The following is a 25,066-nucleotide window of genomic DNA, read 5'->3' on the forward strand; positions in this document are numbered from 1 at the left end:
AAATCCTCCATTCTAGTTTTTTTTACTTTCTTTTAAAGTAGGCTAATATAAAAGAATTTACCAGTTTTATTGCAGGGAAATCTTGTTACAGTAAAATATTTTGCAGCTATAGGTTATAAGTCAATCTTTACGTGATCTGAAACTATGCTATTCAAATTGAGACAATTTTAGACAGAAAATATTTCTGAGCACTTATGCAGTTGTCACAAAGCCATTGTTCAGCCTGAAGAACATTTTTATCTAGGTTGAAGAATTGTATCCCCCCCCCCCACACACACCCTCCAAAAAATGTAATACCCCCCTGTAAATTCTTTCTGCAGCCGGGTATGGTCACATGCCTGGACCAAATGGTGAACAATGGCTTTTCAATGCAGACAATCCATCAAGAATGAAAAAATAGCTGGTAGAACCAACTCGAGGAAGGCAGGGAAATGAGCTTGAGTGAATACGGCGATCTTGATGTTTTTCTAAATGTGGAAGAGGCATTGAGAAAAGATAATTGATTGGAATTAATGAGCTCTGAGAGATAAATAATGGTAAGGTGAGATGTGACACGCCTAATGACACGTTATGGGGATAGAATGGCTAAAAGGTTTAACTCTTCAGTAGGTCTGCTGAGGCTACAGGCCCACCGAAAAGCTTACTCATGTTTGTCGACAATCTCTAAGGCATTGGTGTCCAAAAAATGATCCGGGGACCAATTGCGGCAAATTCGAAGTGGCTCTTGCATCCTTCCATTTTTCTCTATGCAGCCCTCAAGCAAAAAAGTTTGGACGCCCTTGCTCTAAGGTATGTTCAGACTCATTGCTGTGTGCTAGTGTATATGGAAATATCAAACCATTATATTCGGCCACTTTGTGCCAGCAACCTCACCTTTTTTTTTCTTCTTTAAAAAAAAATAATTTGAATGTATTTTTATGGTTAAATGGTCTGATTCTTGTGAATGTGAATGTAGGAAATCAAAGAAAATTAAATCAGCATAGTGTCACAGTCCACATGGGGTCCATTAATATGAGATGCATAAAATCACAGCTATTCCATCAAGGTAAAGTTATAATTTTTTCATATACGTAGTTAAGATGTAGCCGGAGGAGGATCGAGTTCTGACATGCTTTAAAATAACAGCCAGGCCAGCAGGATTAGTATCGATGCAGCAACAAGCCTTTCACTCCTGGGGCTAAACTAACCTCTGTCTCCTCATTGCTTTTATTTTAACACATCCCTGATCTCTCTTAGCAACATGAACTGGCAGCTTGGCAATGGCCTCTTGAGGTGTTGAGGAAATTCACTTTCATCAGAGGGCAAGTCTGAACCATCTATGAATAGAGCTGTCATGACTGCGGATCAGGATTCGAGTTATGTGGGAGCCAATGGGAGCCAAGCTCCCACAAAGTGTACCCGAGCCCCTGAAAAGCCACCAAGAAGGGCCCCCGATCCCCCTATAAAGAGAGACAATCAGGGCTCCCGTAGTTCTAGTATTTATAACTTGAACCCTGTTTTGAATACATTTGATTTTACCCCTTTCAAACAGTGTTCCTCTTAATTTATAACCTGATCCCTGCTGTGAATGCATCAGATTTTTACACTTTAAATAGTATTCCTGTCATTTAATCTTCATCATCTTATTTTATCTTACATAATACTGTTTGTTTACTCTGCTGGGTGCTTCCATTGGCTAATATTTTACTATTAATTTTTTTTTGTTCACAGAGATCTTTAGTATCAGTATTAAGTTGATACAATATTAGTATAACATTGAAGCTGAAAAGTAATTATTTTCCCAATGACATTTTTAATGCAATGGAGGAAGTGTCCCTTTTAAATTGTTACATCATTTAATCTGCAACTGATACTTAGAGTGATATATAGCAGGTAACTGTATATTGTTGCAAAGTTCTGACAAAAGAAGCAGAGTGACTTGTCTGTTTTTAATTTCAGTAATGAACAGACAAAATATTACACAGACCCTAAAAATGCGTGTGTGGATAATTATTTGGTTGTTGTTTAAACTGATTGGGCTTTTTGCATTGAGGAAGTGTGCATTGTAGGACCGTAAACGTTCTCTTTTGTGGTCATCAATTTCTGGCATCCGTGTTGATTAATTCACTTTGTCAAGATAATCTAGTTGTTTACCACAAACTCTGTTTTGACTTGCTGTCAATTAAAATGTTTTAGAGAAACATCATGCAATTGGGAGGTAGCTTTTGTTTACAGCCGTCTATTGCCTCCAGGATTGAAGGGGAAGTGAATAGTCAGCAGCAACCATGCACGCACAAGGCGTATGCTAGCATTCAAATCTGATTAATTTATTTTTGAAAAATGCCAACAACACAGTTTTCTTAAAATTAAAACATTAGACTAAGCTAAAATATTGTATTTCAGAGATTTAGTATCAATGACCTGTTTATCTCACCCACATCCTTGGTTGTAAAAGAAATGCCATTTAATAAGAGCACATAGTTATCAGGTGTTTTTTCTTTTTCTTTGAATACACTCCCCATGAAGGATGTTGTATTCTCACTGTTTTGCCATTGCAACTCAAACCAAGCCTAATTGTATCTTCTAACTACATATGCAAAAGGAATACTCGTTAAAATAATTTATTGCCTTTTTGTAATTTTTGATTAACAAAAGCTGTGTGGTCTCTAGTTGTTATCAGAAATCTGTTGAAAAAACCTTTCTCAGGTCTGTAGCTTGTTATCCCCTGTTGGAATCGCTCATGCAGAGGTCACAGTGTGGGATATTTAACCTGTCAATCAAATATCAAGTCTGACACGTGTGTCTTGCCGTTTTGAATTGAAAGTCAAGTGTGGAGAGGCTGACTGGTCATTAAAATTTTGATTTTGTCATACTTCAGTACATTTCCTCAGCTGTCAAACTGTCTACGTCGGTTACCCTGAGTGGTTGTCACCTCAGGCACAACTGAGATTAGACAAGTGTTTTCCTCTTGTTTAATGAGGAGAACAATGGTGATGGGAAACGCTAGATGGGTGGGGGATACAGATGGCATTGCTTTTGCTTCCCAAAATTATTTTACAGAATTACCTCTGGTAGGGGTGTGCAGTATTTAATTGGTAGACAGCTTAGAGTTTGTTGCCTTTTTTAAATTGTTGTTGTAGTGTTCACACCAACAACAGCACAATCGCATGTTTCTCAACTGTGCACATCTGCAAAAATACCAAAAGAAAGAAAACACCCTTGCGTGCAGTTCGATTGTGCTTTGCTCTACAGTTGGGCATTAAAATAGTGCCCTCCCTGTTTTACAGTAGCCATTTAACAAACATTTGGTGGTTTGAAGGAAACAGAATGGTGTACTGACACACGTCTTCTCACATTCTTCTACATACTTGTTTTCAAGGCTGTGTCCTCTCTAGGGCTTAGTATGTTCCATTAATATCTACTCATGTGTTACCTTCTTACTCCATTTTTTCTGATATTGATCAAACTTGAAAGTGAAGCCCTTAAGTGAATGTGTAAAGCTTGCTGGTGATTGACAGTTGCCATTTGAGATTCAAGGTTACTTCCATTACTTCTGTGGGAAGCAGAGCAGCAGGGCAAAGCAGTAACAAGTGATGAAAAAGACTTGTTTTGTCTCTTAAGCTTTTGACTTGGCAGCGGAAGGTTGGTCTGAGACACGCAGTGTCCATCTATAAAGCAAAACAGCTCTAAAAAACAAACACGTTGGGAACTGATTTAAGCATGCAACCAAGTAATGCTGTCAGCAAAGCTAAAAATAACCTCACTGCAGCAGTAAAATGTTGTCAGAATGATGAAATGACCATTTTGATTTTGTGTCTCATCAAGACGGTGTATGATGCTGCAGTCTCGGGATAGACCGATTATCGGCTGGGCCATTATCTGTGCCAATAGTCAGCATTTTGACAAATATCAGCGTCAGCCGTTTTAAAAAATCTGACAGCCGATAATAAATGAAATTAAACCTGTGTTGACTTGAGGGAACTATTTATTTAAATTTTCTGTTAACTTCATAAGCGATGCTGCTGACCCCGGAAACTCTGACATTTTTGTTGGAAATTACAACTAAAATAAGTGAAAATTTAACATTTCAGGTATTTTGAATTTTTCATTTAAGTTTTGAAGATATGTTGGTGACCCTGGGAGCTCTTTTTTTTTTTTTTTTTTTTTTTTTTAGATAAAAATATATCTATCGTCTGAGATAAATAAATAAAAAATCAACATCTTGCAAAAATGAAAAGTTTATCAATAAACAGACTTAAAGACATTTTGACAAAGTCAGGTTTGGAGTTTATATTTTCAAAAATTTGACACCAATATTTTTCCTGTTTAGTAAAAGTGAATATCGGCTTCAAATATCCTTGACTACTAATAATTGTTATCTGTATCGGCCCTGAAAAAACATATTGGTCTATCTATACTGTAGTTTCTCCAAACTAACCGTTGAAGTTGAGTTTGACTTTAAAAACTTTTTACACACATCCTGATAACTGAGTTGTTATTATATTTTCTCTATGTATTTTGACAGCTATGTTTCCATTTAACTTGTTGAATGAAATACAGGGTGTCTACAAAATACTGTCAGATTTTAAACAGATATAACATGTACAAGCTGGTCTTCTAAATGAAGCCCTGTCAAAAGTAAAATCCATCATGTTGCTCACTTAGTTTTAAGATTGCATGTGTGTATTTGGATGACAGCAATTTCATGTTCAAAATGGATCCCACTATTATGGAGAAATGCAGTTTGGTAGGAAATTGGAGAAGCCGTTCTTGATTTAGAAAGCATATTGCCTGAATTAGGAAAGACAATATGCGCTTATAGTGGGGCTACGAAAAACCTTCCCCCCCCATTTATTTTTCCTTTCAGACATATTATTACAACATCCTTCAACATAGAATTTTTTAGATCACAAAATCCGAAAGGAAAAAAAGGCTGACAGGTGAAGCCATGGCTTATTAAAGCAGTCCCCAGTATTTAAGACTCATCAATCGTCAAGACCTTGATTGGCTTTTGAAGAAAAAGAATACCGGTTGGTTTGGCATTGAGTTGTCATCATTGCCAAAGCAAGCACTAAATGATCTGTAGCACATACTGTATATTGCCTTCTTTTTCTTCTCTTCTACCTGATAAATAAAATGCTAAACAGACTGCTTTCATATAAAAAGTACTTAAATACAATTTACAATAATAAAACCTATATTGAACACCAATGGCTACTATGATAAGGGCTAAGAGTATTGCTTTCGGTAAGCAGCCCAATCTCTCCCTAAAGCTCTAAGAAACATTTCATGCGTATAGAATTACTTTGTTTTGTTACATTTGTATCCATTACATGACAATGTTAAACAATATAAAGTTGTTTGTAAGCAATTTATGTGTGCGTATGTGTCCGTGTCTATATGTGTGCAATGGCATCCTATGCATATTATCTGTACAGGGATGAGTCTAAGTATGCATGCCATTGCCTTGAAGAGCACACACACAAACTCATTCCACAGCACATCTCTTTCTCACTCACTCGGTCTTATTCTTACTCTATCCATCTCCTGCAGTTATCGGGCTGATTCTATCAGTCTGTTAGTTGCACAGAGATTAACAGTGACAAACTGGGATGAGTAAATCGGCTTGGCAAACTCACTGACCCGACATCACCACCATCCTCTTCCCACCCTCAACAACTATATCCATTGACTCCCTTCAACGACCTTACATAGGTACAGAGGGTTGCCTGCAAAACACAATTATTGTTTGAAAAATACTGCTAAACAAATTAGACTCACTCTTAAATCATGTTGGTATTTTTATGTTTTAGAAAGCGGTTACCATCTTAAGGCAATGTGGTTAGGAAGTATTGGCATATATCAAGACATAGTGTTTAATTAATGTCTGCTTTTAGAATAACCCCATTAGTAGGGCTGGATTTACACTACAATTCAATTGTTTTTGTTGGTTTTTGTTTTGCTCTAAAGTGGCATGATTCAGTTATGCACAATGGTAAACTATGTAAAAATCCTGAATGGAATCGACTATCCTCTGATCAGAAGGTCTTTTCCCAATGTGTAAAATCTGATACAGGCCTGAGAAGGGTCGGATCAAGACATAGAGGCAAGCTTGGCGTTCAAAACATGCAGATTGATGACGTATAAGCCTACATGTGCGTCAAAAAACAAACAAACAAAGTATCTGTAAATAAATCTAAATGACAGAAAAAGCTTGGACAATCAAATATCATCTAAACATGGTAATATGGTACTGTAGAGGTGTGTCAAGCAAGTGCAGCAGTGTCAAATTTACCCTTATTTACACTAAACCAGCGAGGAGACGAGTCAGCCCAAGCCAACTAATCAGCAGGTGAAGTTTAATATTTGTACTATTGCTTAATTCCATGCTGTCACTGCCTGGTGTTGATGATTTTGGAGTTTCAGTTCCCTGAATGCACAGTCATATGAAAAAGTTTGGGCACCCCTAATCATTTTCAACATTTTCTTTTATAAATCATTGGTTGTTTGGATCAGCACTTTCAGACAAATATATCATATAGCAGACGGTCACAGTGTAAATACACTGATACTTGAGAAGTGAAATGAAGTTTATTGGATTTACAAAAAGTGTGCAATAATTACTTAAACAAAATTAGGCGGGTACATAAGTTTCACCGAACAACGAGTGATTTATTAAGGACAATTTTGAAAATGTTTAGGGGTGCCCAGACTTTTTATGTGACTGTAAACACTATGGCTATGTTACTCTTGGAAACATACATGTAATTAAAAAAACACACTTGATCAAAAGTGCCACTTGGATCTAGAGTGCAAATCCAACTTAATAGACCTATTAAATGCCTCTGGTCAGGTGGGGATAACCCCTCCCATTAGATTGATTATTTACTTATTTCAAGAACCAATTATCTGGTTCTGCCTCAGAAACAGGATAAGAGCTGAGAGTCTTAGAATGCCTTTAAAAACAACCGTGATTTAGGAACAGCAAGCTTATACCATCACAGTACATGGAATTAATGGCTTATGCTTTGCTGTTTTTTGTTGTTGTTGTGACCTCAGCATAGGCAGCCTGCAGTGTTGTTGAACAGTGGCGTGTGTACACAAGAGGTTAATGCTGTGACTTTCTGGGTGATGCGGCCCAGTTTGGACTTCCCTTAGTTGAGTGTTCCAGAGAGGCAGTAGCAGCCAGAAACACAAAGCTGTTTGTAGAAGACTAATCACATTTATTTCAGATGAATGCTCGTTGAATAGACACAGAAAGTGATGAGGCAAAACGTAGTGACTGTGCTGACATATACTTTGAAATTTGGGATTTGTCTTCTAATCCCACTTCCTGTCTGGGAAAGTCTGGATATCCGAGGCACATGCAAACTCAACTGTCTACCATTGTTTGAACATTGAGTTAGCAAAGAGCTTTCCCAATTTTTTTTTTGCTTACTTTGTTTTGGTTTAGAATGAGATACCAATGTAGCAGGACTAACTAACCTTTTCATTCTGGTTACAACCCAGTTGTTTAGAGAGAGCAGAAGACCGCTCCTCTGTATGACAATTAGAAGAATATATATTTTAACACCTGTGACTTATACATTCTAATGAGCTGTAAGAGAAACTACACATTTAGTAGAACTAAAAACTTGAATAAGAGCATATCCGGTGTGTGTTTACATGGCCTTACAAAACCCGAATATTGCCAAAATTTGGGTTTTAAAAGGGTTATTGCCTGCATGTAAACGTAGTCACTGTCAAGTGCGCTGGGCAGTAGGAGATGGAAGTGGGCCAGTAGTAGTAAGATGTGAGGGTTGTGACTTGAAGGGGGATATAATTGTTGTTCACCATTTGTGTACCGTAGATAATTCTCAAGTAGCCTAAATTAAGTGGTAAGTTATGAACTTTTTTTCTTTTTTGGAAGTTTGCACTTTAGTGGCGCTTTGTCTGGCTTTTTCTAGTGATGGTTGTTGGCTGGATAACGTTGACGTGAGCTAGCTGTGTGGCCTAGTGAGTTATTTACGATTGAACCAAGTTTAGAAACAAAACACAAGTATTGGTCTTGCTGCAACACTGTTGCATTTGGAAATTAATGGGTGTGCACTCTGCCTCTCCGAACATTCACACTCTCAGTTTTGTGCAGTTTTGTACCCAAAATTATAACCACCTGCTAACTAGTACACAGTCAATAACACTGAATAAATATGGGTTAGTCATATTATAGGCTACATATTGTATAATGTACAGTATACATACATATACTGGTACTCGAAAAGAAAAAAAAAGATACTGGTATTTCTTTGGGTTGTGATTTTTCTTTGATATATATATATATATATATATATATATACAGTCTTAGTTTTGTCTCGGTCTCAACCTTCAAAAGTCTTGGTCTTGGTCTCAACTCGGTCTAGAATTCCAAAAGTGCTTGTCTTGCTTCGGTCTCAATACTCTATAGTCGCAATAATGTCTTGGTCTCGGTTGGTGTGGTCTTGACTACCCTAAAGGAACATATAAAAACCCAACCCCTTCAAAGAAAGGATCCTGTTCTCATCAGCACCTCTCTCGACCAACTATCACTTGACCAATAATAAAAGATGATTCACTCTACATTCCTTTTAATACTACCAACTTATTATTATTGTACTACTTGTGCTCCCGCTAAGAACAGGAGGATCTGTCTTGAGGTGGCACCTCACAGGGTGGGGGAGCAGCATGAGCATAGTGGTAGGAAGAAACCTGGACCAGAGCCACAATGGCTGCTGTCACAATCTGTCCTGCTTTCCTGTCATTTTCATGAAGGGGCTGGAACAATAGAACTCCCACATTGTGACCCCACACTGCTTCAACAAATAAGGCATGCATAACTATGCAGCGTGGCAGTGGGTGCCACATCCAAAGGTTGCTGTATCCTGTGTTTTAAATCTTCCACTGACTTGTCAGGATGCACCTGAGGCAGTAATTGTCTCATATTTGGAGCACCCTCATTTAGCTAAAATTGGTAGTTATATAAAATAAATAACCATTGGGTTCTTCTTGTAACTAATTGTTTAACTGCAGTGTAGAAAACAGATGACACAAGAAAAAAATATCTAAACCTAATATAGAACTTTTTATTCTTCAATGGATTTTGTGTATTTTTACAGTTAACAGAGATCATTTCATAGTATTGTTTTTTTTTTATTTTTTATTTTTTTTAATTGGTGACTGGTCAATGGAGACCGCTAGGGTGCCGCACCAAGGAAATCCATTTTCTGAATGATATACACTGTATATATATAGACCTGGCCACCATGACATACGACAAAAGTGTGGCTCGGGCTCTATCTATGCACTTTCATAATTTGAATATCATGTAATAATCATGGTTAAAAATCTGTTAATGATACTTGCATGCTCCAACACTTTCCTTTGCGTAATTGATTTTACTTTAAAACAACAGACTTTTATAAAAATGACGACAATGACGACGACAACAAAAAACTCCACCGGCCACTGCTGGCTTTTATAGCTTTTATTTGCCATTATAATTAACCCCCCCAAATGGACATTTTTAATAGCTTTTTAGTATTTTTTATAGTTTTGTTTTTGATTATTTTTCAAGTTACAAGATTCCCCCAGTGACTGATTTCAAGACCTATTGATGGTTGTAACATTCCACACTGGGAGAGAGGGGTTTCCATCTTCATTACAGCAAAACTGTCCTAAAGTCATCTGTGTCTATTTCCGAGACGCCGGGCTGGGATGTGGAGTGTGTCTCTCTCTTGAGTGTGTCCAGAATGTGAGGATTATTTTTTGACAAGAGTCTGGGACCTTCCAAGATAAGCCATATTGCTCATTCGGGCAGCGCTAAAGTTCTTCATGTCTTCTCACAGTCCCTCTGCTATCATTCATTACTTTGTCTCTTTCTGGTACACACAATTCTTTGATGCAGTGTCAGATGTACTGTATGTTTACAATAGTATCAGTATTAAAATGAATTTACCATGCAAACTGTAGTCAGAAAATCAGAACATATGAATGTGGATGGACAGTACCGGTGATTTATGGTTTATTGGATGCCGTAATTCATGGTCTAAAAGCATGTGAATCTCTGCCGATCTGAAACCCATTGGTTTGGAATTATTATTATTAAGGCCTGAGAGGATTCAAACTCGTGTTCATTGAGACAGTCACATTTTGTCAATCAGTGTCCTTCAGCACTGTCTATTCACTGTGATTCTGAGTAGGCTATTCTGTAATGCCACTTTACCCCAGGCAATCCCTGTTTCCTGATTCCACTCAGGCTGAGGAGAGATAACCCTGACCCGGAGCTAATCCCAGATTAAACCAGAACATAAAGCACTGCCACTGCTTCCCAGTGACCTGTGATCTGCTCATGTCTCCTGGCTCAGGCTACAGTAACCCCGCTGACCAGCATTCATGAGAACCAGCTCGTGCTGGGAATTCTATTATTTGGATCAATCAAGAAAATAGACATTATAATAATAACATTATTAGACATAGTCAAGCAATCAGTTGTTGGCAGATTCTCATGCAATTCATAACACAAATTGAGTGGAAGATGATGATGGCTGGAAGAATTGCCATGTGAAATGGGACAAGGCCATTATATACGGAGCTGGAGACGGTTAATAAAACCATCAGTTAAAACACAAGCCTGCTTGTGCAGATGTGTGCTATTAAAGGAAAAGTCTCTTGGGGTGATTGTCTTCCCTGCAAGTTCTCTACATTCCACATCCACATAACTCTCAAATAGTCACAGGGGAGACCCCAAGATTCTGAATCTGAATCTAACAATTAATTAATAAAGATGTTATCGTTGTCAGTCAAACCAGATGATCTCATCTGAAGAATCAGCAGGCTTTAGCGAGTGTTGCTTGGGCATGTGCATGTGTGTGCACAATAAAATTAAAAAATATTTAGCCCTTCCTGATGCATGATTCTTTATCATATTTAGTATGAATGTTTCAGATCATCAAAGCATTTCTTATATCTCACAGACAACCTAAGTAAATATAAGACAAAAACAAACAAACTGAAAAAGTATTCATTATTCACTGATTCATGATATATACATTTTGTAAACCCCTTTGGAATGCCATAGATTTTTAATTTATGTTACTACTATTAAAAATAATAGAGCAAGCATTGACCAAAAGTGCTTGAAAAAATATGCCCAGATAACCATCCGGCCCAGGTGCCCTGCCATTAGGCATACTGTGTGTACACTGTACATACACTGTACAGCTAAAACAACAACAAATAAGAAAGGCCGTAGATTTTTGTCTAAATAAATCAGAAGTAAAGCGAGAAACTGTCAAAACTCTCCATTCAATAGCTGACACTTGGAACAGTAAGTCACAGAAGGCAAAAAAAAAGTCATAACCAGGGATATTAATTGATAAAAAATTTGTGATTCTGATTTCATTATTGATGAGGGCTTAATTGGTCATGCCTGGTGACTGAGACACAATGATGACATAATAGAATAGCTAAGGTGTGTTACTGTCTTGGACACTTCATTAATGTAGAAACTGAGCTAACGCAATACCCGACATCAAAATAAAGATATCAACAATGGAAGGATGTCCTGTGGTAACGATATGTACAGGGTTTTATAAATACTAGGAACCACAACTAAATTACAACTTTAGGAGTGTAGTGCTCTATTTGCTAAATGTTAATTAATTAGATTACTGTACACGGATTTTGTTTCGGTGCTTTTAGAACGTACTTGAAAAGTGAGCCACATATCACCGGGTCCTCCTGGAACCCATACTCCTTCACCTATTTTTGCCTGTCTGTCAGCATTCAGGGCTTGGCAGGCAATGGTGAAGTTTCGGTGATGGTAGCCAGAAGCCCTCTGATAAGGCCATCTTTTCGCATGAGAGCTCATCAGAGCTGACAGCGAATACAAATTGGTACCATTAGCAAAGGAGTGACAGGGGATTGGCGAGGGATGGGGCTTATGGTGAATCCTAATTATAGAGCGGGTGAGCACCCTGGGTCGGCACGAGAGCGTCAGGACAGCAAGGGGTATGGTGGTAACGAGGTGCCTTTGGTGGTAAACAAGAAGTGTCATCCCTCAAATGGACACACAGCTTAACAGTGCAATTCAGGACCATATGGGTCAGGAGTAGTAGTTATTGAAGAGGGTTAGTGATATGTTAGCGCTCGTATAGCTTACCCATTATGAAGTTTCATATGTAACTAAGAGACATGAGGTTACACCATGTGAAAGAGCTCACAGTAACATAATACAAACAGGCCATAGTAAAGTAGCTTGACTTTGTTGTGTTTCTTTAACAACTTATGCTATTGATAGGTGCTAAAAATACACACATATATATGTTTTATTATTTTAGACATAATACATGTTAACTCAGGACCTGAGTGTGGCCAAACCATAAACATTTCAACTGTACAAGGAGGGTGATGAAAATATCAGCAAACTGCTGAAAACACATCATTAACAAATCCTCTTCCTGTCATGACCAGTGTGGTGGCTCATCTCAGGATGTTTTGCTATTTGTTGTGTGTTATTTAATGAATGTCGCCTATCTGATGTGACACAGTGGCTTTAATTATTATCCAGTCCTGAGTGTCACAAAGCTGCAGAAAACAGGCGTTGTGGTCAGATGCTGTTCCTTTTCATTTACTAGCAAACGTAACCTCAAACACAGAAATCACATACTTTAACGATGGTGTCATCTCCTTTATTGCCTTTGAAGTGTCCAACTGACACAAAGCTAAACAACCTATGTCTGGCACAAGCACAAACAGTGCAGAAGGATGTGTTTAGTATGGTGTGGGAACATACTGTGGCTTCACTGATTAGATTTAAAATTTTGTGACAAAAAGCAGCCACATCCAGTGGCTACACACCGAATACAAAAGCGTGTTAACTAATCTTCCTGATGGTGTGTTCACTGATAGCCATTATACTGTATTAGGTATTTCCTTATCTTGCTAATACTGGGTATCACTGTGAGAAGCTTGAGCTGAATAGATAACGGGGGAAACCACAACTCTTTAAGATATAAGCTGCTGGACAGGAACCAATTTTGACTGTCTACAATCATGGACATGTCAGGGACGGTGCTACACCGGGGCCCTAACCCTGTCATAAATCTGTGTAGCCCCAGTTAAGCTTCTCCAGTATTTTCAAGAGCCAAGGCAGATCTTCTTTGGGCAAAAATTAAAATGTTAGAGCTATACACAGCTCGGCTTGTACCAGTTAGGAAGTAGCAACATGCTACATGCTACAAGGGCTTTTTGAGACGATAGATTTGTTATCCTGTTTTTTCCCCACTCTTTAACACTGACAATATTTTGTGGAAAATCCTGACTTCAACTCCCTTTGATGTGTGAGAACATGACACTGTTCCCACCCCTCTTAATCACCCTAATTATTGCTCCTGCCCTTCTACAATCCTATCTAACACTCCTTTAACTGTTGGAAATGGCCTCAGGACACAGCTTAGGTAGACCAACATGCGTGTGATGTTCTAGGACATCAGCTTAAGACTTGAGCAGGTGATTGCTCCACACTTGGCATCACTCATCATTGTTCCCTCCATAGTCCGTATCAAAGCAACAGACCGCTTACTTTTGATATCCCTCATCATGAAACTCTAGTTGTTCCCTATCAGCCTTCACGAAGAAAATACATTGCTCTGTCATTGGCAGTGGTGTGTGATTTTATTTCCGTATTTGAAACCTGATCACTCTGTTCTAGACTACCCATATCACTGTCTTGTAGAGAATGTGAGATGCTTGGCTGCATGCCTGCCCCACCCTCCATACACTTGTGTGTTTTGCTCCCATTTTCTTTAGCTGAACTTAAAAAAAAGACCACCTTACACATACACAGAAGGACTATATCACTTTATTGTTCACATATCTGTTTAAATCTGCATAAGCAAGCACTTCTCCTTTTCCAAAATAATCCATCTACATGAGATATAGATGTGGGATATCAAGATGCTGATTGGATAGCATGATTGTTGTTACACAGGTGTGCCATACAGGCTGTACATTTATAGATAATTACAATACAGAATTTTAGAGAGAATCCACTACTTCCCTAATCAACCAATCTGTTGCACTTCTTTTTAAAGATATATATTCTTTTTACTTTTACATAATGACCCATTCCTTATTTGCAGCAGTTGAGTTAAACCCACTACATATTCAAGACTCATCTTTCTAAACTGTTGCCTTTGCGTCTAGAGATGGTGTGTGAAAGAACTCTTGTCTGTGTTCAGCAGACAGAGCAATTTTGATTATTTATTTTTTTTAACCTGAGGACAGAGCTCATGTTCCTATCTGCTATCTGCCCACCTGCACACCACACAAGCACCAGTGTACAGGTGCATGACTTGAAGTCAAGATGTTACTGAGTGCAAGGATCTTATTCCCTCCCTGGTTTACTTTCACTATTAATGGCACTATTGCTAGTGGTGTGGTTGAGTCAAAGCCGCCCTTTGTGAGTGTACTGTAGACCCAACAAAGTTAACCAAAACGTACACACAGAATGAAGTCAAGATGACAACATCTTCAAAACCATATTTATTCACACTCACATTTTTCACAAAGAATCGTACGTGCAAACCATCTACCTGTTCTAACCAGCTCTTATCCAAAAGCATGTTTTGAACACCCTTCATCATCGACATATATGTGCATCTCAAATTTACTGTATATGGGACGTGACACTCCCCTGATACGGTACTGGTCTAGTAACCTGTGTGTACATGTTGCTGAAGGGAAGTGTTATCAAAACAAAATGATCTTGAGGAGTACATCTGAGGTAACAGTTCTGGGCCCTTTACTAGACTGATCACTTTTAATATACACGTCATCCGTTTTTAGCATGTAAGCATTTTCAAAAATGTCCTCTTTTAGACCAGTTTTCCAATGTCTACCCATTAGGTTCCAAAATAATACTGTCATGTACAGAAAGTGTAACAAAACAACACTGGCTTTATTAATATTTTATTTTAAAATGTTTTGTATTAATGGACCCTTTATGAAAGTATCCAAAGCCACTTTTAAATTCTTGTCAAACAAGGCATGACAAGTCCAGTACTGCTTTCTGCTGGTTAAAATTACAGTCCTGACTTTACTGTGTAAAAATAAATGATGTCAGTGTTTATGTTTATAGAGCAGTAGAGTGACATCTAATCGCAAGTGGTCACTAGAGGCACAAGTTTAGTCATACTCCAATGCCAGGCGTGAGCTAACGTGTCCACTTGTAATCGGATCACCTGGGAGGCACATTAATGTCAGGTCCGAACATTGCCAGAGACTTAACTTAAGCTCCAAGTTATTCAATGTAATGAAAGAGCAAAGTTTCCCTCACACGCTCAGCTTTTCTCAACTGCGCCATCACCTCATACAGTAGGTGTTTAATTCCTGTTGCTATGGACTGGATTTAAGAAATAGAGGACAATCTTGACATAATGTGCAGTAAATTTAGAACACAACATATATTGTATCAATCAAATGATCATGAGCTTGGGTTACACGTTTGTCCTGTATGGTGTACAGGGAGTTTTTGCTATGTACTCTTCACATTTCCACCTCAGCTAACCGAAGATCACATCTAGCTACAAAAAATATAATGAAGAGTTGCTGAAAACCTGCTTCAGGAAGGACTTTGACTGGCCCAGGGATGAGTGTGCATGCGCAATATGTGTCTAGCCATTTTGTTCGTGTTATACACACAGAGACAAACAAACATGGTGGCTCAACCGGGTGTGTGGGGAGTCGTCATTCAACTTAAGTCTCCAACACAAATAATCACAGGGTCAGGCCACATGTTGTAGTTCCGCTGCACACAGCTTTGACAGCTGTCCATCTCTTGGCTGACGTAAACATTTCCTTGGTGGGCACTCTTATCAAGTTAAACCTCCCAAATATAGCAATTTTAAAATGTTTGCTAAAGTGCAGTTATTTTAAATGTACTTCTGGCTAAAAAGTTGAGTGGTATCAGCGTACATGGTGGGTCGCTTTCTTGCAATAGTCTTTATTTTCAGACCTAATGGTGGTCAGCTTGAGAGTTGAAATGAATGTTTCTCAATTTCAAGCTTGTAATATAAAATACACAGTAAGTCTTTCAAAACTTGTGAAAGTCCTAGTTGAGAAGATCATAGCTTTTAATAAACTTAATTTTTTTACAGTGTACGTTACCTACCACTACGCTTGTAGCATCTCTGATGCATCACATGATTCAAGAAAATAACTGATGGATAATCCTCTGGTTTCCTTCCAGCACATTTTGGCGTTTAAATAAAAAAAAAAAATGGATTCTGTGTATCCTCAAAATGTCGTCCTGTCTTTCAGTTTGCTCTTGTCTGTAGAATGGAATTGAAACAGAAGTAGGACTGTCCCCCAGTTGACGAGGAACGTGTATTTTTGTCCAACACTATGCAAACCCTAACCACTAAGGCCTCTCCCCTATTGATTGTAGAGGGTGTGTTTGCCTATGGTGTGGCATGGCCTCCCTGCTTTGCTTGTAGGAGGTTGCTGAACCCAGAAGACCGTATCAAACAAACACTCCAGCAACTAGTTGTTGGAAAATTGGGTTACTCTTGACATGAGAGGACGTGTTTTATTGCGTTGTGTTACCAAATGCACACTCCAAGCTGACCTTCACAAAAGATTGTTCAATAGAAATGAAGACGCCTAAACCCACCATCAAAACTGTATGCACATTACGTTTACATGGGCTTCCCAGTAAATGAACACAATATGATGTGTAACTGTTGAGCTATGATTTATCCACGTCCCTTTCATGAGCAGTGAATCTCTGGTGTTAAACTTGATCCTCTCCTCCTCGCATAATGGTTGTGTCATGCCTCTGATGCTACCTCTAAAGATGGCATATTTGTGGGTCAGCTTCAACTCTCCATTGCACGTTATTACCTTCCAAATACACACAAAAATGAGTATAACGAGCCATTGAAAACCTTTGATGAAAGACTTTCCAGATCTTCTGATCTACACAGGTGGTATTAAGCCATCAACACCTTGTGACAGTCTCTCAGTAGCACTTCTTCCTGTGTGGGGTTAAGTTACATCATTGCTCATGGAAAACCATCAGATAACTCCAAACGAATAAATAGGAGAGTCACAAAAAACGTTGAGTTGCACAAAGTCAGAGTATAATGCTTTTGTTCCTCTATACAGAGCTGAGATCTACTGGTACTGCTCATCATTTTGCCTACCTCCTCAACACATCTGACTACCGGATCTTGCGGATGGACGAGGATTATGACCGCATGTACATTGGTAGCAAGGATCACATCCTGTCTCTGGATCTCCATGACATCAACAAGGATCCTCATATTGTAAGAACTGCTTTTCACTCTCACATTCCCACCCTTATAGTCGCCGTTACACTGAAATGAAGTGGTGTTACTTCAACTCTTACCGCTGCCCTCAGAGCAAAATATTCTGCTCCAGTACACCAGCAGAAGCTGTTTGGGTTAGCTCAAATGCACTTTTTTTGGCATTCACTTTTCCTGTTGTTAAGTGAGTCATTAAAAGGTTTATATTGGGTTAGGACAATTCCTGTAGGACTAATATTAGCCTTGATGGACGTCCATTGCAAATTTAGACTGAAATGCCCATAAATACAAGTGGTGTGTAACTGCTTGCAAATATTAACTGTGTTCCTGCTCATAGATCCACTGGCCAGTGTCTGAACGAAGAAAGATGGAATGCCTCGTAAGTGGGAAAGACGCCAATGTAAGTATCGCTCTAGACAGCAAACCTGTAGTCCCAGCACAAGTCATTAGATTTACATTATATCCACAGCCTTTTTTATATATGCATTTAGTTGAAAGTTTGCAATTCCCCCAAATATAATTTTACACCTTTGGCGGTAGTTCTCAACTGATACTTTCTCAATCTCAACAGCTGCAGCTGTAACAAAGTGCTGTGCAAAAAAAACCAATACCAGTAATACAATCACAAATAGCCAATCAAAATACACCATTGTTCACTTCACTTCACATTGGTACTTTGTATACAGGAGGTGCAGAGTTGTATTCCCTCTTGTTGCACATGTGGTTTGACGTGTGAAACAACACGCGCCTCCAGTAAATGTCACAGCCAAAAACACAAAACAGTCCAAAATGGGTCCACACAGCATGCAATGAACATTAAAGGGATACTTGACTCATTGAGCCATTTTCAGCAGTAAAAAGTTAATATTTTGTCCAGAATGAATTTGATAACTTAATTATTTTTCATGTAGAATTAATACCTTTAAAAATAATGTTTCCACTTGCTGTCAACTGAAAATGACATCACCTGTGGTGAGGAAACGGACAGTCATAGCTCAGTTTGCTGACCAAAGCCACAAAACAGGTAAGCCATGATTGGTCGTTACCTATTTCCTCAGCACAGGTGATGTCATCTTCAGTTGACAGCAAGTTATTAAGTGTATGCAAAAAATAATGTAGTTATCAAATTCATTCTGGACAAAATACTAACTTGTTACTGCTGAAAATGGCTCAATGAGTCAAGTATCCCTTTAAATTACAAAAATAGTGCAAAAGGACAGAGGTGCCCTTTCACTTTGATAATATGATGAAGAACATTAAAATGACGCACAACTTGGGCTATGGAGACACTAGAGACAATAAATCGTCTCACCTGTTTTCTGAGTTTGGTCATGTAACATTTGCAAGCTGCGCCGTGATTGGTTGTTACCTGACCCCTTGAGCAACGATGATGTTGTTTTCTGTCAACAGCAAGTGGCAAAATTGCTGCCTTCTGACAAGGATGACAATGTTAGATTTTGCTGCTTAATTCATATTCCACAAACCCAATATTAATCAGTGCTTAGATTAGTGGGGGTGCATACAATTTATTGTTGTTAAGAATTTTTGGGGGGTTGACTTCCTCTTTGATATATACAAGACAGTTGTGGTCTGTTCTTAATCTCTTCAGGAAGAGTGTGCCAACTTCATCCGTCTAATTGAGCCATGGAATAGGACACAGCTGTATGTCTGTGGGACAGGGGCTTACAATCCTGTTTGTACCTTTGTCAACCGGGGGCGTAAATCTCAGGTAAGAATTTACTCGTCCAAGTTAAAAAAAACTAAAAAAAACATTCTGCACTCATCGTGGGCAGTTTGTTTTTCCTTTATATATTTATATACTCTCTACCCACATCGAGCTAGGGTACTTATATTATAGCTAATGATTTTCCAACACTATTAAGCCTGATTTTGGTACCAGTAAGCGGGCACGACAGATTTACTCACACCCAGCTGCTGTCCCAAATGAGCTGTTAAAGCCACTCTGTTTAGCCTCAGCTTTTAATGGTACCACTTGAATTTCCTAAACCAAGCCAAGAATCATAACCTCCCTGTTCCTTTGCATTAAAACCTCACTCTTGTTTAAGTATTGTACTTGTTTCCCAATGATGACCATGGGAATTCAATAAAAAGGACATACTGGATGTAATTGGCTACTGGACTCTATCCCCTGACATTCGATTAGAACCTGTGCAGAGAACGTGCAGCAGAAAGTGTTGCTTTTATGAGTTCCTTATCGCATCTGGTTTGTATTCTACCTTTTAGCAAAGGTTTTCCATCTTTTCGGTCAGCAATCTATCAATCTTTTCACCACACCATGCAAAACTTCTGGCAAACTCCACTATGGGAGAACTTGTGTAAAGTAATTGGAAGTGGGAGCTTCCATAATGGTGTGTGTCACTGAAAAGTTCCTAGTTTTGTCCGTTAAAGAGAAGGTTATTTTCTTTGTCAAGTTGTACACATATTTTAGCATTACCGTGAGCAAATCTCTTTCAGCCAAATGAGGAATTCAAATATTATAACAACATTGCCAAGATGCACATAAGAAAACTTTGTTTTCAATATTTGTTCTCATTCTTTATTTATTATTTGTTTGTTTGTTTTTCCAAATTTCTATACGGGCTGTGCCTTGTAATTAAGAAACAATTGCAAACAAATCTTCAAACGTATCCTTTTGTAATGCAAATCTATACCGGTAGTTGCCATTTATTAAACTGAAAGCCTGAAAACTTTTTCGAAGTTCCCCATCCGTTTCCATTTTAGTGGCATAACACCCAGACTGTGTTGCTATCTCCTGTTTTAGACATCCATGTATCTACAGATGGCCCAGGCCAGAGGAAGGGCAAACCGTGCAGCTGAACCCAACACTGTGCATGAGACACTTGGACTAAAGGTGTGATGTCGGCCCTGTTTGCACCGCAGGCCTGCATACTACTTTGGATCATAATCACAAACTGCATGTGGCATTTCTTTGTTCCTGGCCATCACGTGTTCAACTTTTCAACCCCTAGCATGCGTTTTGACCATTTTGTACACTTTGTTTCATTTGTATTCTAATTTTAACATATATTTCTTATGCTAACCTCATGATTTCATTCCTATCCATACTATGTAGCCATCGATTCCTTCTCCCACATGCCCCTCACCCTTCAACAGGAATATTGTGCAGTCTCTTCCACAGAGGCAGCAGGTTTCGTCAGCATCTTACGCTCTCTCACAGCAGGCTGTATTAGCCAAGAGCAAACACCAGTCATCTGTAGCCATAACTGGCTGTGCAGCTAAGGAAATAAAAGAGCTGCATATTTGAACATCTTCTCCAAGCACTTTAAATAATTGACCAGTGGCTTGAGTGAAAAGGTTTTCTTGTTATATTATTTGTAGGAGCTTGTAGCATATACTGTACAGCAGGATGGTAAAAATAATTAGAGCATGTGTCCTGTCCTTGTAGAACCTTTTTTTTTTTTTATGTCAACATTGTGGCAAGATTAAGAGAGAGCTTCCAGCATGCTCTTGTTTGCACGAGTGGTGATTTTAATCAAATTTGAGTTGGAATATGTAGAGGGGTGTGCGGGATTAGTGAGTTTAGCATGGTGCCGCAGTCGTTCCTCCACTTTGGTACTGATGGACCATGACAGACATCTCCGTCCCTACAGTGAATTGAAATGAGGATTGGATGTGATTTGCTGGTCTTCGAGGCGAAGCCATATGACATGCCATTGCATGCCTCTGATTCAATTATTCCCACTCATAAATGTCTAATAATGGCTTTGTAGTGCTGGCATGCTGGGATGTAGTGGGCATCCATCAAGCAACCGCTATCTTGGTCTTGTTTTTACTGTGCTGGATTACAGGTGTCAAGCATAGACCTGCTGTATCTGAGGAATATTTGGCATAGTCTCCATTGTGCTGAGAAAAGCACATAGCACATTCTTCTGCATTACAGTAGCTTTAAAATAGATTTGAAATTCCTCCTTCGCCCCGCATTGCATTTTTTTGTGTGTGAATGCACACTCATTATTCTAATACACCATCCCCCACCAGGTCCCACCGGAGTTAGAGGGCGCCTCATTTTCCCTACACAAGGGAATCACTGTGACAAGATCAAAAGTGCTGAATTTCTGAATTTATTGCCATCTCCTTCTGATTTTTCAATTGCAGGAAGACATTTTCCATTTGGAGCCTGGCAAAGTGGAGTCTGGGAAAGGAAAGTGCTCCTACGACCCCAAGCTCAACAGTGTTTCAGCTTTAATCAGTGAGTGGCTATGATACTATTATCGTTATCATTATTATTCATTATTATTATATACTATTATATACTAGTGTTTAATTTTTTTGGTCTGTTGCATTAGTATATTATTATTATTATTATTATTATTAGGGATGTTCGATACCACTTTTTTTTCAGTCCGATAACGATATGACACTCACATCTTGAGTAGTCACCAAAACCGATACCAATACTACTTAACCCCCCCCCAAAAAAAAAATGACAGCTAATTTTGAAGAAAGACCTATATATTCCAATATAGTATTTTTCCTATAAAAAAAAAACAAAAAAATAATTGAAATGAATGACAATTTTCTATTCCTCTAATTTCTAGTTCCTGATCATAAAACACAAGAGGGCGGCCGATACTGGTACCAATACCTTAAAATAAGGTTGGTACCTGGTATCGGTACTCACCCATCCCTTATTATTATTATTATTAGTAGTAGTAATAGTAGAAGTATTATTATTATTATATAAAATACAGTTGACCTCTCATACTCGCGGTTCGGCACCCGTGGATTTGCAAAAAAAATTCAAAACATTTTTTTTCTCTTCACTATCATACATTTTTTTCGGTGTCTTTTTTGTCGGTTTTATCCAGGATTTTTTTTCTTCATATCCTAAGCCAAGACTGTACAATCATTATTCATATCAGTGTCCACCTTCAGTGATACCCACCTCCTGCGCATGCATGAATATTGTAGATATCCCTGTATTAATCAATGAGAAATGATCAATGATCAAAGCTCAATATTACACAAAAGTGCGTGGCGGATCGGTGGGATATCCGGGATCTGTACCTTATAATGCAATCAAAATGGAAAGTACCTTTACCTACCTGGATCTGCACTAAAATATTTTGGGTTTTACATTGGCCAATGCCCTACCGCTCCTAAAAGTATTGATGCTAACATGATATATAGTCTGTTGTTGTTCCATCCACAAAGGTGGTCCAAGGTCATATCCAGACCTCATACTTGACATGTGAGGGGTAAATGGCTGTCACAGTTTTCTTTTGTGACTGCCAACTAACCTGCATTTCATCTAAGATGGATTTAGAGCTCATTTTCACTAGTTTTGTTCTGTTCATTTTTTTCTTTTTTTCCTTTCGGACACATTATTACAGGTTACATCGATTACATAATATCACATTTGCAACATTGACATCCGAAAGAAGGGCTGACGGGTAGAAACCATGGCTTAATTGGCATCATACAAGAGGTAATGTTTTCAAGCTGAGAGCCAAGGAATTGAATCTACCATTGGCTAGTTAGCTGTTCGCCACATTACACATTAGATCATCCGTCAACGTTTTAATGATGGATGGAAAAATACATTGTGTCGCAGAGAACTGGGACATTGAATGTAAAGCGGGGCAGAGATCTTTGTTTCCTCTGCACCACCTCCTGCTGTCGCACCTGCTCTCCATTGGGGCCCACACAGCAGCTGGAGGACAATCACCTTGCATTCCCGTGGCATAATAAGGCTGCCGTATACAGTACAACCATCTGTCCGCACACATGCATGTGCTTATATTTTATGTCTTAATAATGGTTAAAGGCTTGTTGAAGAGGTTTTGAATTAACTGTTTCTACAAGTAATGGTTTAACTGTCATATATGTTCTTAATTAATTGTTATGGGATTTCCAAAAAGTACCTTGTAAGCCGGTAATAGGATACACACATGTACGTACGCACACACACTAAAACTGCCTATAATGCAATCAAAATGGAAAGAAAGAAACAGTGGAATATTAAATATACTTCTGTAACTGCTCCAACACATTAAATATTTTATGTTGTGAAATTAATTTGCAACAGTATGTCCTACTTACCCACCGTAATTGAAAGAAAAACAATACGCTTTTGCGTTACTTTACTTTGAGTTTCTTACCTCTAGTAGTGACCTCATCTAAGGCATACTACTTAAAGTGAACATTCCGTATTTTATGGTCAGTCACACCAGTCAGAAAATGCATTAGAAGAAAGAAACATACACTAAGTCACTAGAATATAATTACATATTTGGGGGAAATTTATGTTACAAAATAAATAAATAGTATAAATAGTAAATCCATGTTGTGGCGAATGCCGCATGCTAAAGAAGGTGGCAGTAATGCACCAAAAGTACTTGTTTGCTACTAGAGCACGATTTAGGGGAATTGGGATTTTGGGTGCAAGTCCGAGCCGCGCAGCCAGCTAGACTATGAAAAGAAGTGTGATTTATAGTCTAAAAAATATTATAATTTAATGCTTGACTTGTCATTTGTTGTTGTCCACAATCTTTGTGTAAATATACATTCAGAAAATATATTACTGTAAAATATTTATACTGTACATTTTGTGCCAGATGTGATGAAATTTTACTAAACTGAATTATTTATTTTTCAGATGGTGAACTGTATGCTGGAGTCTATGTCGACTTCATGGGAACGGACTCAGCCATTTTCCGGACTTTGGGGTCAAAGACAGCCATGCGAACCGATCAGTACAACTCCAGATGGTTGAATGGTAAATGTCTTACTTCTTCGAGACATTACCATTAAATCGACAACTCTTCCCCCAACAAGTGATAAGCAGGAAATGCATTCAGTGTATAAAATATGTCAGCCTCTTCTACCCACAGATCCTACTTTCGTCCATGTGCACCTCATCCCTGACAGCGCAGAAAGAAATGACGACAAGCTGTATTTCTTCTTCCGGGAGACATCGTCTGAGATGGGCCACAGTCCTGCCACCCAATCCCGCATTGGACGCATCTGTCTGGTGTGTACACTATGCAGTGTGTTTGTTTGGGGGTGTAAACATAATGAAGAAAACCAGCATCTAAATGAAAACAGTCCCAAGAGTCGCCCACCGTGTTGAAGTGTTTATGTGCTCAACTCGTATTTGGCCAACACTGATGTGCTGGAATCCACATGTGTCTTTAACCTTCCTGTCTACAATGCATCCCTCTGTCTGTTAGGCTGGCCTTTGCCCTCTCACCTTTTGACCTTACGATATTTTCGGTCTGATCATCCTACAGCACTTTCAGTGTCAAAAAACAAACAAAAAACTGTTAAAAGTAACAGAGTTATGATTCATTAATGTATTTTTTCCAATAAAGTCTGCATGCTTATCAAAATACTAAGTGAACGGACTAAATGGACTCTACAACCCACAAACACCCTTCCTTTTTATGGTGCCTTTTGTCCCATTATTGGGAGATGTGGTTTTATCATTCCTACTTCATCACGCATATGGACATTCTTTCTGCAACCCTCTGGCCTTCTAAACTGTTAATAACTAACTAATAATAACTTCTAACTGATAATTATTCATACAATTATATGATGAAAATGTCAAAAAGAGTAATCCCTTAAAATTGACTGAGGACATTTTATCTCACTCACGCTATATATTAGGGATGTCCAAATTTTTTCATCCAAGCGCTACATACAGAAACCTCGAAAGCTGCAAAAGCCGCTTTTATTTTTTATTTTATTTTATTTTATTT

At 38.5% G+C, this 25,066-nt stretch overlaps 1 protein-coding gene across 2 annotated transcripts in view; it reads left to right on the plus strand.

Moving 5' to 3' along the window:
* sema3fb (sema domain, immunoglobulin domain (Ig), short basic domain, secreted, (semaphorin) 3Fb) overlaps nt 1-25,066 on the plus strand; it is a 51,675-nt gene that overhangs the window by 11,723 nt on the left and 14,886 nt on the right. Inside the window, exons 3-9 of one of the 2 annotated variants that reach the window (XM_077572621.1) lie at nt 17,161-17,321; nt 17,659-17,721; nt 18,931-19,050; nt 20,104-20,193; nt 21,459-21,552; nt 23,962-24,081; nt 24,197-24,336. In XM_077572621.1, the coding sequence (XP_077428747.1) occupies nt 17,161-17,321; nt 17,659-17,721; nt 18,931-19,050; nt 20,104-20,193; nt 21,459-21,552; nt 23,962-24,081; nt 24,197-24,336 (788 nt within the window). The remainder of the gene's footprint in view (nt 1-17,160; nt 17,322-17,658; nt 17,722-18,930; nt 19,051-20,103; nt 20,194-21,458; nt 21,553-23,961; nt 24,082-24,196; nt 24,337-25,066) is intronic. The other variant, XM_077572622.1, reaches the window with a different exon arrangement.

Source organism: Vanacampus margaritifer, chromosome 8 (assembly GCF_051991255.1).
Source record: "Vanacampus margaritifer isolate UIUO_Vmar chromosome 8, RoL_Vmar_1.0, whole genome shotgun sequence".
In the NCBI taxonomy this organism is placed as follows: domain Eukaryota; kingdom Metazoa; phylum Chordata; class Actinopteri; order Syngnathiformes; family Syngnathidae; genus Vanacampus; species Vanacampus margaritifer.